General features: G+C 46.3%; 1 protein-coding gene across 1 annotated transcript in view; it reads right to left on the bottom strand.

Annotated features, from left to right (window-relative positions):
* LOC310858232 (bromodomain-containing protein 4-like) overlaps positions 1 to 13,953 on the bottom strand; it is a 35,612-nt gene extending 21,659 nt beyond the window's left edge. The window contains exons 1-8 of the mRNA XM_083764340.1: positions 13,829 to 13,953; positions 8,753 to 8,999; positions 5,903 to 5,995; positions 5,347 to 5,484; positions 4,585 to 4,717; positions 2,982 to 3,328; positions 1,631 to 2,065; positions 31 to 159 (exon numbers count right to left, since the gene is read on the bottom strand). Of these exons, the coding sequence (XP_083620466.1) occupies positions 31 to 159; positions 1,631 to 2,065; positions 2,982 to 3,328; positions 4,585 to 4,717; positions 5,347 to 5,484; positions 5,903 to 5,995; positions 8,753 to 8,881 (1,404 nt within the window). The 5' untranslated portion in view covers positions 8,882 to 8,999; positions 13,829 to 13,953. The remainder of the gene's footprint in view (positions 1 to 30; positions 160 to 1,630; positions 2,066 to 2,981; positions 3,329 to 4,584; positions 4,718 to 5,346; positions 5,485 to 5,902; positions 5,996 to 8,752; positions 9,000 to 13,828) is intronic.
* Positions 13,954 to 15,122: the final 1,169 nt, after the last annotated feature.

Below are 15,122 nucleotides of genomic sequence, written 5' to 3'. Positions count from 1 at the left end.
TTGCATGGTGATCTTCTGTGCTTTGTTTACCTGCATTTTGCGCGCCATGGCAACCACGTCGTGGTCTGGAGGATTGTACTTGTAGCAGTTGGAAAACATCAACCTGACGTCGGCTGCAAAGTCCTGGGCCAGTCGGTACTGTCTGTGGTCCATCTTATTCTGAAACACACACAGAGGTACTGTCTGTTGTCCATCTTATTCTGAAACACAGAGAGGTACTGTCTGTGGTCCATCTTATTCTGAAACACAGAGAGGTACTGTCTGTGGTCCATCTTATTCTGAAACACACACAGAGGTACTGTCTGTTGTCCATCTTATTCTGAAACACACACAGAGGTACTGTCTGTGGTCCATCTTATTCTGAAACACACACAGAGGTACTGTCTGTGGTCCATCTTATTCTGAAACACACACAGAGGTACTGTCTGTGGTCCATCTTATTCTGAAACACACACAGAGGTACTGTCTGTGGTCCATCTTATTCTGAAACACACACAGAGGTACTGTCTGTGGTCCATCTTATTCTGAGGGAGGGGGGAGAGGTGGACATCCTGTCCACCACTACTGTCCAGGGCTCGTCCCATTCTGATGTCCATGGGGTCCTGAGGTCCATGGGGAGCTGAGGTCCATGGGGGTCTTACCTTGACGGTGCTGAGGTCCATGGGGAGCTGAGGTCCATGGGGTCTTACCTTGACGGTGCTGAGGTCCATGGGGAGCTGAGGTCCATGGGGGTCTTACCTTGACGGTGCTGAGGTCCATGGGGAGCTGAGGTCCATGGGGTCTTACCTTGACGGTGCTGAGGTCCATGGGGAGCTGAGGTCCATGGGGGTCTTACCTTGACGGTGCTGAGGTCCATGGGGAGCTGAGGTCCATGGGGGTCTTACCTTGACGGTGCTGAGGTCCATGGGGGTCTTACCTTGACGGTGCTGAGGTCCATGGGGGTCTTACCTTGACGGTGCTGAGGTCCATGGGGTGCTGAGGTCCATGGGGGTCTTACCTTGACGGTGCTGAGGTCCATGGGGAGCTGAGGTCCATGGGGGTCTTACCTTGACGGTGCTGAGGTCCATGGGGGTCTTACCTTGACGGTGCTGAGGTCCATGGGGGTCTTACCTTGACGGTGCTGAGGTCCATGGGGTGCTGAGGTCCATGGGGAGCTGAGGTCCATGGGGTCTTACCTTGACGGTGCTGAGGTCCATGGGGAGCTGAGGTCCATGGGGTGCTGAGGTCCATAGGGGTCTTACCTTGACAGTGCTGAGGTCCATGGGGAGCCGAGGTCCATGGGGTGCTGAGGTCCATGGGGTGCTGAGGTCCATGGGGGTCTTACCTTGACAGTGCTGAGGTCCATGGGGAGCCGAGGTCCATGGGGTGCTGAGGTCCATGGGGTGCTGAGGTCCATGGGGAGCTGAGGTCCATGGGGACTTACCTTGACAGTGCTGAGGTCCATGGGTTCTTACCTTGACGGTGCTGAGGTCCATGGGGGTCTTACCTTGACGGTGCTGAGGTCCATGGGGAGCTGAGGTCCATGGGGTCTTACCTTGACGGTGCTGAGGTCCATGGGGAGATGAGGTCCATGGGGTCTTACCTTGACGGTGCTGAGGTCCATGGGGAGCTGAGGTCCATGGGGTCTTACCTTGACGGTGCTGAGGTCCATGGGGAGCTTGATGATGTCGTGGTAGTCGTGCAGGCCCAGGGCGCGCACGTCCACGGGCTTGTAGAAGGGCCAGGCGTACGCCACGTGCTTCTTGGAGAGCATCTCTCGGACCAGGCCGGCGCAGAACCGCAGCTGCTCCTGGCACCTGGGAGTGGCCTTCGTCGTCCCTCCTCCTCCTCCTCCTCCTCCTCCCCCCACCGATAACGAACCGCCCCCGCCTCCGACGCCCAACTGGTGCTGGGAGTCGGGCTGCAGGGCGTCCCTTAGTTTGGGCTGCTTGGCCGGGCGGGCGGTCTCTCTGCGAGGCCGCGTCGTGGTGGTGGTGGTGGTCTCGACGGGCGACGACGCGCTGAGCTGGTCGTTGGCGGTGGGCGTGGTGGTGTCGGCTTTCCTCTTCTGGCTCTTCCTCTGCTGCTGGGGAGAGAGAGAGGTCAAAGGTTAACCCATTCTGACCTGAGATCAGATTCTAAAAATGTCTTCTACATCCTGACTGTTATGTTTCTATGTCAGTCGTTCTTCTTTATATTTTTCCATAGCTAAAGCACAACATAATGCTAACACCAAAAGAGGTTCCCGCCAAAAATGGGTTAAACAAAACGACAAAACATGAGGAAGAAAGTGACGGTTCGTGTGGATTGTGGAATTATAATATAATTATATAAATATAATTTTTATCCCACAATTTTGCACCCCAGTTTTTTTTTCACCCAGTGCCAATTATCTAATCATGTAATCCTGGGCGCTACACTTCCTCTGCCTACCTCGGGGGGGCCTCCTTCTATGCATGAGGAGTCCAAGCTGCTTCTTTACACCTGACAAGGGGGGGGAGCATCCCTGGCCGGACGTAGCGCGTGGAAAGGAACACGTTATTCCAACCAGTTCCTTTCCCCTCCGTCAGGCGCCCCTAAAGCGCCTTTCAAACATGAAGAACTGCAGCATCACTCCCAATCTTCCGCCGTAGTCTGAAAACCCACCTTTTCAGACTCCATCATGGCCCATAGCACTTACCCTACCCCCTTAGATAGCATTTCTGTAGACTTAGATATAGCATTTGATACAGACTTCTAGCATGTTATGTAGACAGCTCTATAATTGCATTGTAATGTAGTCATAGCACGTCATAGTACATATGTATAGCATAGTATAGTATATATGTATAGTTTCATTATATAGATATTCCACTGTTACTTTCTTAGCTTACGCAGGTTTCATGATAAATGCTTTTTATGTGATGTATTCCCATGCTTTTTTGTTCTTGCTTAATGTAAGTCGCTCTGGATTAGCGTCTGCTAAATGCCTACATTGTAAATTGTGAAGCGACACTGCGTACCTTGACGAGGGCTGCCGGTCCGGGATGGATGACCGGGGGGTGAGGAGGAGGAGGGGTGGGGAGGAGGGGGAGCGAGGTCAGGCCCTGGACCAGAAGGTCCAGCGTAGAGAGGGGGAACGGCGGCCCCAGGTGGGGGGGGGCGTGGGAGGGCGGCGTGGGGGGGACGCGAGGAGGCGGCGCCGCCAGGGGTAACGTGGGCGGGCCCTGAGGCGTGGGGGGCGTGGTCAGGAGCGGCGGGGGGTGGGGGTGGGGAGTGGTGGCGGGCGACGAGAAGCCTCGCGTGTGCGGCGTGCTGCAAGGGGAAGAGGAGGAGTCCTGGCCCGAGTCCTGCTGCTTGATGAGGGAGCCTGGAACACAAGGAATGGAATAAACAGAGGAGGAATGGATTCACCTCAAAGCCTGGAACAGAGGAGGAATGGATTCACCTCAAAGCCTGGAACACAAGGAATGGAATGAACAGAGGAGGAATGGGATTCACCTCAAAGCCGTCTACAGCCCCGCCCCGTTACATGACCACGCTAGAACCAGACGTGAATTCCCCGTTCATTTTCCCTCATAGACTTTTCAAAAGGTATTTGTTTGAAGACGTTTACGCCGCGGACAAAGACAACTGGAGTTCTGACAAATCATGACAACAAACACGATGTTTTTCGCTGATCAAATAATTTGTAAGAAGAAAAACAAAACAAACAGTGTTGTATCCTGCCATGTTTTTCTTCTTACAAATGATTTGATCGGCCCCAAAACATTGTGTTTACTGTCATTTGACATTCGTCACAACTCCAGTTGTCTTTGTCCGCAGTGTAAACGTCTTTAACCCATTTTGACCTGGGAAGGATTCTACAAATCCTGACAGTTTTCTGAAAAAACCTCATGTTTCTATCTGTCATTCGTTTTAAACATTTTCATGTCAAGGACCCCCAAAAATATATGTAATCGGCAGCCGACCCCCATCTGTAAACACGTTGTTCCAGGGACCTCGCCAGAAGCAAAGATTTTAGTTAAAAACGTTTGCTCTGAAAGGATATATATTCCAAATTTGCGGCACATTTTCATGATTTTTCAAAAATAGCAGACCTACAAGCTCGTAGATCTGAGCTTGTAAATCTGTTTTCTGAAAAACCTCATGTTTCTATGTCAAAAATGTTCATGTCAAGGACCCCCACGATTATATGTAGGCCTATTAGGCCACCGACCCCCATCTGAAAATATGTTGTTCCAGGGACACCCCCTCCCCCAGAAGCACAGATTTGAGTTAAAAACGTTGGCTCTGAAAGAATATATATTCAAAGATTTGTGGGTTGTGCCACATCGCTTAATTTAGACCTGAGGACGATTCTACAAAAAACATATTTTTTTAATGACAGATGTAGTCACTACGACCACAAATGTCCCAAGAAACTAGCTAGCCTAGCCACCGAGTTTGCTAGCGCTCTGGGAAAACAGAGCGGCTGAATTATTTGTTTTGATTAAGTGGTGAACGGTGCTGGTTTAACCCACGGCTAGAAGGCTGTTTCAACCAATCAGATTGCTTCCAGGAAACGACCTGTGGTATAATGGGTATAATGGGACAGGACAGATTGATAGAAGGAGAAAAGTGTACCCGAATCCCGCCTGACCCCGCGGCGACCCTTGGTGACCACCGCTATCTCAATCTCCTCCTGCGGCATCTCAGAGATCCTACTGAGAAACGTCTTCTCCAGAGATTCAGCCATCAGTACGATGTCATCACCAGGCTGTGCAGAAACACATCAATAACACATCAGTACGATGTCATCACCAGGCTGTGCAGAAACACATCAATAACACATCAGTACGATGTCATCACCAGGCTGTGCAGCAACACATCAATAACACATCAGTACGATGTCATCACCAGGCTGTGCAGCAACACATCAATAACACAACACGATGTCATCACCAGGCTGTGCAGAAACACAGAGGAATGCAATAAACCAAAACTTTAATCCACGCAAGCACCCAGTCTTATACCTTATTGTAGATGTAGCAGTTGAAGTTGTGTACCTTATTGTAGAAGTCTTAAACCTTAATGTAGATGTAGCAGTTGAAGTCTTATAAGTTATACCTTAATGTAGATGTAGCAGTTGAAGTCTTATACCTTGTTGTATAAGTCTTATACCTTAATGTAGATGTAGCAGTTGAAGTCTTATACCTTATTGTAGAAGTCTTATACCTTATTGTAGATGTAGCAGTTGAAGTCTTATACCTTATTGTAGAAGTCTTATACCTTATTGTAGAAGTCGTATACCTTATTGTAGATGTAGCAGTTGAAGTCTTATACCTTATTGTAGAAGTCTTATACCTTATTGTAGAAGTCTTATACCTTATTGTAGAAGTCTTATACCTTATTGTAGATGTAGCAGTTGGTGAACATGGTGTTGAAGTCGTGGAGACACTCCTGGGCGTTCCAGTAGTAAGAGTTCTCCAGACGTCTCCGTATCGTCCCCATGTCCATCGGGCACTTAATGATCTTGTAATAGTCCTGGAGGGTAGGACATGTGATAGAGAGGTCAAAAAGGAACCAAAGTTGCACTAATATTTTAGAATTAGGTCAACAATACAAATTACGTTAGTTTTGTGAATTCATTTACTTTTAATGCGTGGTTCCAGTGGATTTACTAGTCGACTAGTTGCTTAAAGCCCTAGCCTAGTCAAGTATTTCATGTTTTGTGTGTTTTTTCATGTTTTGTATATCTCATGTTTTGTGAGTCATAGATACTCACACACAGACACAGACACAGACACAGACACAGACACAGACACACACACACACACACACACACACACACACACACACACACACACACACACACACACACACACACACACACACACACACACACACACACACACACACACACACACACACACACACACACACACACACACACAGTACCCACAGGCAGGTTGAGTTTCATGGCGTCGACGGGAGCCTGGAAGGGCCAGGCGAAGTGGTGTTTCCACAAGGTCTTCAATACCACTTTGAGCAGGTACTACAACAGCAACATCACGTCTGTTATCAATCAACCTACATTAACATTTTAACACATTAAGACCATTATTTAAAAAGCTTTAGCCATTAAAAAAATAGCAGATCTACAAAGCTTGTAGATGTGATATTTATTTATTTTTTAATCGCAAGAATGTGGTGCAAATCTGGGAATATATATTTATATTCTTTCCCAGCAAATATTTTTAACTCAAATATTTGCTTTTTTTTTTTTGGGGGGGGGGGGGGTCCTTGGAACTAAATATTTTGAGATGGGGGTCTGTGGCCAAACACATCATTTTGGGGGTCCTTTGAGCACCACTGAGATAGAAATGTTTTTCCTTCCCAAAGTGGGGTCCGGGGACCCCCAATAATAATAATAATAATAAAACTTTATTTGTATAGCACCTTTCATGACATGAAATGCAGCTCAAAGTGCTTTACAGAGCAATGGAGAAAAAAGAAAAGAAAAGCAGTAATGCAATACAGTGAGGACATGAATAACAAACAAAAAAAAGATCAATTAAAAGCAATGTTGTAGAGGTGGGTCTTGAGCTGAGCTTTAAAAATGTCTACAGAGGCTGCCTGACGAAGGTACAGTGGGAGCTTGTTCCATGCCGTCGGCCCGTAGAAGCAAAAAGCTGCTTCCCTGTGTTTTTTAGTTGCCATTTTTTTAGGCAAAGCGAGCAGGCCAGCAGTGGAAGACCTTAGGGGGGCGGTTTGTGATATCTGTGATATCTGTCATCTGTGATATGGTTTTGCGGAGTTCGTCTTCATCAATTGCGCAGAAAGATAGTAGGCTCCCCCTGGAGAGATCTACCCTGGGACCATTAGCTGCTGTTTGAAGGTTTGAGCTAGCAGCAGCACCATTATCAGCTCTAATGTTACAAAATTTGTTATCAGAAAAGCATGCAAACTCATTACACTTGGCTTTAGAAGCCGGGAATGACTGCTTGTAGGACTGGGGGGGGGGGGGTTAAAAGTCGTTCAATGGTAGAGAATAGGACTCTGGCATTTTTCTTGTTCTCATTAATAATGCCAGAGAAATATGCCTGCCTTGCTAGACGCAAGGCTTTGTTATAGGCGACTGTTGACTTTTTAAGAATCTCTAGGTGGATGGTGAGTTTGTTTTTTCTCCAAGCTCGCTCAGCTCTACGACATTCTTGCTTCAGTGAGCGTGTATGCTCATTTATCCAGGGTGTTACTCTGGTGTTATATTTCTTTTTTGTTTTCATAGGAGCCACTATATCAAGAGCTGACTCTACCAAATGAACCCTTATGGTAGAGCCATATGGAATCCGTGTTAACGGAATCGCGGAAATGACCAATAAAATCGGAATTGGAATCAAACACGGAATATTGCGGAATTGGCCCTAATCTGGGCTGAAATTCAGTTTTCGGGAGAAAATGGAACATGATTCAGTGGTCAGGTTTGTTCAGAAATCAAGTGAAGACGGACGATTATTATATTTTGTCATAAATGCGCAAAAAAGTACAACAACCACTCTACTCTCATTGAAAATCCGGCAGAGTACGGTTGTAAGGAGATGTATAGCTTAGCTGCGTGTCTCTGTAACACGAGGAGGAGTAGACAGAGCACAGCGCTCTCTCTGCTGCTCCTCGGCTCCCTCCCAGTTCCACACACACGGAGTAAAGACTGCATGTAAAGAGAGAGAGGAGTAGAGGAACAGGTCTAGGAGTAATACTAACCTTGTAACCATTGCTGTTTTCATCTTGCATTAACAAAAATAAAATCCACACTGAGAGGGACAGAAGGTGTAAGTGGTAGACCTACAAGGCTACATTAGCCAACGCTAGCTCCTATGCTAACGCTGCAAAGAATTCCCGGTAAAGAAATTGCATAAAAAGCAAAAAAACGAATTAAAAAATATTAAAACATATGGCTCTACCTTATGGGTATGTAACTCTGAGAGTGTACAAATGTACACTCTCAAGAGTTAAATTAACATTGATTTTAGAAATGCCATTAAATGAGGGGGTCCGTAGACTAATGCATGTCAAACTGGGGGGTCCTTGAAATTAAACGTGTTGAGAATCACTGCTAGAGCCGTAAAAATCTTCTCTTCTGGGGGGTCCCTGGCATATATCTCTTCAAATGGGGGTCTGTGGGGCTAATTAGTGTCAATTTGGGGGTCCTTGACATGAAAAGGTAATTGGGAATAATTTGTAGAATTAGGTTGCCAGGTCTTAAAGGAGAATTCCATACTAAAAGGCTTTCTTACCTTTCTTTGTAGTTACGTCCCCACCAAAGAGGTCCAGGTGTTATTTTGTGCAAAAGCTCCTTATTGGCTATTTCCCCTACCATAAGCCCTAAATGAATTGCATTGAATTGAATGGGAATTGAATGGGGCTATGGGGTGTTGTGCTAATTCGCTTATTTCCATCGCTCAAAATTATAATTTCTTTGTATATATATATATATATATATATATGTAAATAATATCCCAAGCGGCACACTTTACTACTTCTTTCGATGGAAATAAGCGAACTAGCATAACACCCCATGGCCCCATTCAATTCCCATTCAATGCAATGCAATGCAATTCATTGAGGGCTTATGGTAGGGAAAATAGGAGTTTTTGCACAAAAAAACACCTGGACCTCTTTGGTGAGACGTAACAACTACAAAGAAAGGTAAGAAAGATAAGAAAGCATTCTAGCATGGAATTCTCCTTTAATAGGTTAATTTAGCAAAATATAAAAAAAAGAAAATGGTGCAGCCACAGCAGAGGATCCTTACCTGCAGCTGATTGGTCTGTCGTTTGGGCCGGGAGGGGTTCCATATTTCGGGGTGGGCGGAGTTGAAGGGAAGAGGGGGCGGGACAGGGGGAGGGGCCTGGCTGCTGCCCGCCTCCAGCCCGTCTCCCATGGTAACGGCGGGGGGGTGCGGCTGCGCAGACAGGTTGTAGCGATTGGACCTGCAGGCAACGGCAGGCGGGACCACCACGCTGAGGACCCTCAGGCCATCACACACCTGGCTGGACTCTCTGGAGGAGAGGAGAGGAGAGGAGAGGAGAGGAGAGGAGAGGAGAGGAGAGGAGAGGAGAGGAGAGGGGAGGAGAGGGGAGGGGAGGGGAGGGGAGTTGCACTAATATTTTAGAATTAGGTCAACAATACAAATTTAACTCAAAAAAGATTTGAGTTAAAAACGGATTTTCAAAAAATAGCAGATCTACAAGCTCGTATAGCGTAGCGCTCGGTGCAGCGCTATGAGCTTGTAGATCTGATATTTTTCCAATGGCTAAAGTATAACATAATGCTTAAAACACCAAAAGGGGTTCCTGCCCAGATTGGGTTAAAAAGTACGTCATAGGGCCGTCACCATAATTGCACATTCAAGTTGTCACACAAATAAATCGCGATTAAGGAGTTTATTGTGATGATTTTTGGCGTTGGATACTGGAGCATTTTATGTGAATAGAAATTTACAATTCTGTTTTTCTGTTTGCCTTTTCGCCTTCGTAATGAAAAGGTTTCTCAGGGGCAGATATGACCACGAAATTACTGACATTTTCTTTTATTCATTTTACGTATATTTTTGGGGGTCCTTGACATGAAAATGTTTGAGAACCACTGACATTAGAAACATTGGGTTTTTCAGAAAACTGTCAGGATTTAGAAGGCATTTGTAGAATCGTCCTCAGGTCTAAATGGGTAAATTTACTTTGTGACCTTGAACACCGGAGCATAAGAATACAAATTACATTTCTGTTTGTCTTTTAGGCTTTGAAGTTGCACAGGACAGATACTGTATGACAAATAAATAACCTAGATATACAAAGAAATCACAGAGACATATTTTATAACTTTATAATAAAAGGAAAAGCAAACAATAATAGTGGAAACAGCCGATCTACAAGTTCACAACGTGATGCATCGTGAGCTTGTAGATGTGCTATTTGCACTACCTTTTGAAAATGTTCAACGTGGAAATTTGAGAGTGTACAAATGGAACGAAAACGGACACGTTTTGTTCCATTTTGTACACTCTCAGGGTTACAGACCCATAATTGGTTCCTAATCTATCATTTAGCTGGAGACCCCCCTGGAACTCCCTCAAGGACCCCTGGGGGTCCCCGGACCCCACTTTGGGAAACCACTGCTCTAGCAACTCATCAATGACATCATCATGGTCACTTCATTTGTATCATCACTGATGAAACAAGAAGAGGAAAAATCACACCTGTTTCTGGCACAACAGCACCCCTACTGGTATTCATAGTCATATACTGGTGCTCATTAACGTCACACGGACACATATAGGTGAACCAACACATAGGTGGGTGAACACGGACATTGCTGTTCCATGGAGTGGTGGCACCACTCAAAAAAAAAGTAAAGCTAATTTGCTCCAGTTTGAATGACATGATGAAACCTGTTTCTGTGGAAGCTATCATGTTATACTGTACGTACAGTACTGTACATGAAGGAAGAACGCAACGCAACGCTGATACAAAGCTGTCGAGGCGCTACAGTCAGGAATGAGGTGTAGCACACACACACACACACACACACACACACACACACACACACAGAGCTAGGTGTAATGTTAGAGACCACAGAAGTGAACCTTTCAAGCCTGTTTTCTCAACTCGCTGTTTCTCTGCAAGACATTACTCTATAAGCCATATCTCCAAAACTGGTGGGTCAAACTGAACAACCAATATGTCAATTTGAAGCTGTGATTCCCTGCTTTCACATGACATGAAAAACAAAAACGAAAATTCAAAAAGAAAATCCAATGGCAGTCCCTCAGTCAAACCCATTGCAAAGAATAATTTATCCAAACTGAATGTTTCCTGCAGAAAAACAAAACAAAAACACAAACGCAACATAGTCTAATTGAGGGAGTACACGCGTGCATGTGATGGTGTGTGTTTGTGTAGTCAGTGCACGCTGTCTGGCGCTGCTGCACAATATGATGGACAGGATTTCAACCTCAATCGTATTATGCCAAATATCTCAATGCTACGTCGGTTCACACTCATTTTAACCCATTTAGGCCTGACGTCGACATTTGTTAAGTCTTCTGAAATAATATCTATTCAAAGATTTGTGCCTCATTTTCACGATATTTCAAAAATAGCAGACCTACAATGGTCGCTATGAGCTTGTAGATCTGCTATTTTTCAATAGCTAAAGTATAACATAATGCTTAAAACACCAAAAGGGGTTCCCGTCAAGAATGGGTTAAAACTTTGTGTGGATAAGACAATAAACAATCCCATATTTGTATATAGTTAAAAATAAATGTTACTTGTAAACTATGTAAAGGAGTTAAAGACGTATAAGATGCTCTGATATGTTTATTTGTTTTGTTAAAATCTTAAAGCTTCATTATGAACCATTGCTATTGTTGTTTGTTCAGTAACTATCAGCTCTTTCATAAACAATACAAAGAATGACCATAAACCTGATATTTTATAACACCAAACAAAGTAGCAAAACATGCAAGGAAGGAAGAATGCAAAGCAATAAAACAGCTTATCATCGGGAACATTGAATGACTGTCATTTACATTTCTGACCAAATCTTTAAAGTGTGCGGACCAAATACGTTATGGTTTTAACAATTATTATTAGTCCTACTTATTCTCCAAATATTGTTTAGCTGTAGCAGTGTAGCCTATTATATAATGGCACATATAAAGTGCTCCCACGCATTTGAGTTAACACTTCTGTTCTTGCATGCAGCCGTAGCAGCCAGGCCACTTTAAAACTATATGTCTTAACATTAATTTATGTGCACATGTCTTGTCTTGCCTTGCAATGTACATGTGTACTGTATGTGTACTGTATGTGTTACAGTACACCCTTGGTCTCTAATTCATTGCCAAAGCAAGTGTCAAACTAGAATAAGTTAACAACAGTTGAAAATGGGGAAAGTAGTCGCAGTTGCAAGTTGGAGGCATTGTGTAAAACAGAGCTAGGTCACATTGTGTCTTATAGGTTATACGCACGTTATATACAGGCGTTACGTATACAGCTTTTTTTGGAAACAAATAGCAAACTTTTCCAGTCAATTTGGGACAAATAGAAGCCAATTATTTCCTAAGACTATTTAATAAATATTATACAAAACAAAACAACTCAGATGTAAGATTGTAGCAAGCAGCTCTGTTTACATGTGCAGTAAGGTCTAGAGACAGATAGATAGTAGTGAATAGTGATTAGGGTGCTTATATTCCATAAGGCTAAACCTTATTTTATCGCAAACAACAGTTCAAAATAGTTCAACAACCAACCAACCAACCAACCATAATTCAGTGTTTTAACAGTTAAGTAATGTTGAACCAAACGTAACGTGGTGGCTATACTAATAACGTCCGCAATAACGTATATACAATACGACGAAAAAATAGGAACAACACAATAAAGACAGACATCTCTCTGTCGGTGTGAAGTCGTGTATAATATATTATTTCCTACTTGGAGAACACCTTTGCTTTTCTTTGCTAACCTTCCACAGACAGCTCGGTGCGTCGCCATGTCTGCCCGCCTCCCTGTCAGTAGACACAACCACACGGTTGACAGCTAGCTCCGCTCCGCTCCGTGCGTAAACGGCCTTCCAGAATAGCATTTGAAACGCGGACGGTCGGGGACTCACTGCTGCTATTCTCGAACACAACATACGTACTGGACCGTCTGGACGTACTAGCTAGCATCTCGTATGTGTTGGTTTTTTTTTTTTTACATGTGCCCAGACTGCACATCTATAATATTTACATGCAACTTTACAGAAAAGGAGAAAAAAAAGTCGCTTATTATGAGCAGACATGGCAACACTGCTGCTCCTGCCTCCTGGGGTTAGACCTTAGAGTATGGGTTAGACGACGCAACTTTATGTCACGAATACGTCCTTAACGTAACGTTGCGGACGGAGGCTACAAACAAACAACGTACAGCAGCTAGCAGCATTAAGCTACCTGCTAGCAGCGTGCACTGCCGTGCCGTCCTGGTGGGAAGGGGCAGACAGACAGCACAACGTGCACTGTGCCTGCACACACACACTAGCCCCCAATATGTCCCCTCGGTCCCTACGCTCATTCTGTCGCTCCGAGAGGAGCCACGGAACGAGCGCAGGGACCGAGGGGACACATTGGGGCTAGTGTGCACACACTTGAGTGACAGCACTGCCCAGGACTGCCCACGGAAGGCCATTAAACATAGCCTGGTTAATAAACCAGACTAATATCGCACGGACCGCGGGATAACATGGAGCAGGCACTAGCCCCAATATGTTCCCTCGGTCCCTGAGTCCTACGCTCATTCTGTAGCTCCCCAATATGTCCCCTCGGTCCCTACGCTCAAAGTGTGTGCACACACTTTAGTGACAGCACTAACAAAGGACCTATGCTCGGGGACCGGGGTCTCTATGCTCGGGGACCGGGGGCCCTATGCTCGGGGAACGCTGCGCTCTCTCTACGTCGCTACGACGTAATTAAGACACATTTCATCATCGTGCACCGGTCGCTGCCTGCCCTGCGACTCGCAGGCTGCGAGGCCTGCGGACACGCGCGCATACACACACAGTTACATACACTACACTCTCACACACACAAAGTCACACACTGTCACACACACAGTCTCTCTCTCTCTCACTCACACACACACACACACACACACACAGACACAGTCTCTCTCTCTCTCAAGCTCCGCCGCTTGTCACTGTCTGACAGCGTGTGAAATAAATACACACACCACCGGTCCGTCCGTCACGCGTCCCGGGACCCGTGGAAGGGGGGGGGGGGGCTCCGTGCCGGGCCCACGCCACCTCGTGCTGAAAAAAACACAAGAGGCCACTTTTGATGTCCTACCTTGTTGTTGGGTTGGTTGTCACGGATCTTTCCTCCTCCTCCTCCTCCTCCTCCTCCTCGCCCCGAATATTATATCCAGAACAAACAGTCCCGTTCCGACGCGCCGTCGACGACGTCGAGGGTGACGTCACGGGACGCACGGCACGGCGTCGTTCGTTCGGTCGCACGGACGTCACCCAGTTCACCCCCGGCCCCCCCTACCCTTCCCTTCGCAGTGAGGCTCCGGTGTTGCCATGTCTACTTATAAGCGACTTTGGCCTTCCATACATCCATCCATCCATCCATCCATCTTCAACCGCTTATCTGTAGTCAGGTCGCGGGGACAACAGCTCCACCAGAGAGCTCCAGACTTCCCTCTCCAGAGCAACATTAGTGACTTCCACCTGGGGGACCCCGAGGCGCTCCAAGGCCAGTGTTGAGATGTAATCCCTCCATCTCCTCCCAGTGGGACGTGGTCCTTGGTCTGCCCCGGGGTCTCCTCCCAGTGGGACGTGGTCCTTGGTCTGCCCCGGGGTCTCCTCCCAGTGGGACGTGGTCCTTGGTCTGCCCCGGGGTCTCCTCCCAGTGGGACGTGGTCCTTGGTCTGCCCCGGGGTCTCCTCCCAGTGGGACGTGGTCCTTGGTCTGCCCCGGGGTCTCCTCCCAGTGGGACGTGGTCCGTGGTCTGCCCCGGGGTCTCCTCCCAGTGGGACGTGATCCTTGGTCTTCCCCGGGGTCTCCTCCCAGTGGGACGTGGTCCTTGGTCTGCCCCGGGTCTCCTCCCAGTGGGACGTGGTCCTTGGTCTGCCCCGGGTCTCCTCCCAGTGGGACGTGGTCCTTGGTCTGCCCCGGGTCTCCTCCCAACGAAGAAGCAGCGACTATACTCTTGCGTGACTGAGCTTCTCACCCTATCTCTATATATAATCTTATATACCTGGTTGCTTAATTCTTTCACACAATCTGGCAACACTGCAGTGAGCTCGTGCAATACCATGCAATCGTTTCAGTCATAGAAGTAGGTTGAGGCGAGCAGGGAATGGGATGCGACTTACTTTAGTTTTAGAAACCTGGCTACCTCTTTGATTGATTGATTGATTGATTGATTGAAGTATTTAACAGATTGGAGAATTACAGTACATTTTGAAGCACAACTCAATACGAAACTGTTAATTGTGGACGGTCCATAATTAAAGCATTACAATTGTTTTTGTTGTTTACAAAATAGGGTCCACCATGTTCAATTCATCATAGTAGCCAGAAAATATATACTGCCTTTGTTTTGGCGAGTAGCGAAATTATATAATTATCTCAAGTGT

The sequence above is a fragment of the Protomyctophum parallelum genome (assembly GCF_964188405.1).
Source record: "Protomyctophum parallelum genome assembly, chromosome: 5".
Lineage (NCBI taxonomy): Eukaryota > Metazoa > Chordata > Actinopteri > Myctophiformes > Myctophidae > Protomyctophum > Protomyctophum parallelum.
The sequence above is the reverse complement of the archived record's forward strand: the minus strand, read 5'-3'. Positions and strand labels throughout refer to the sequence as shown.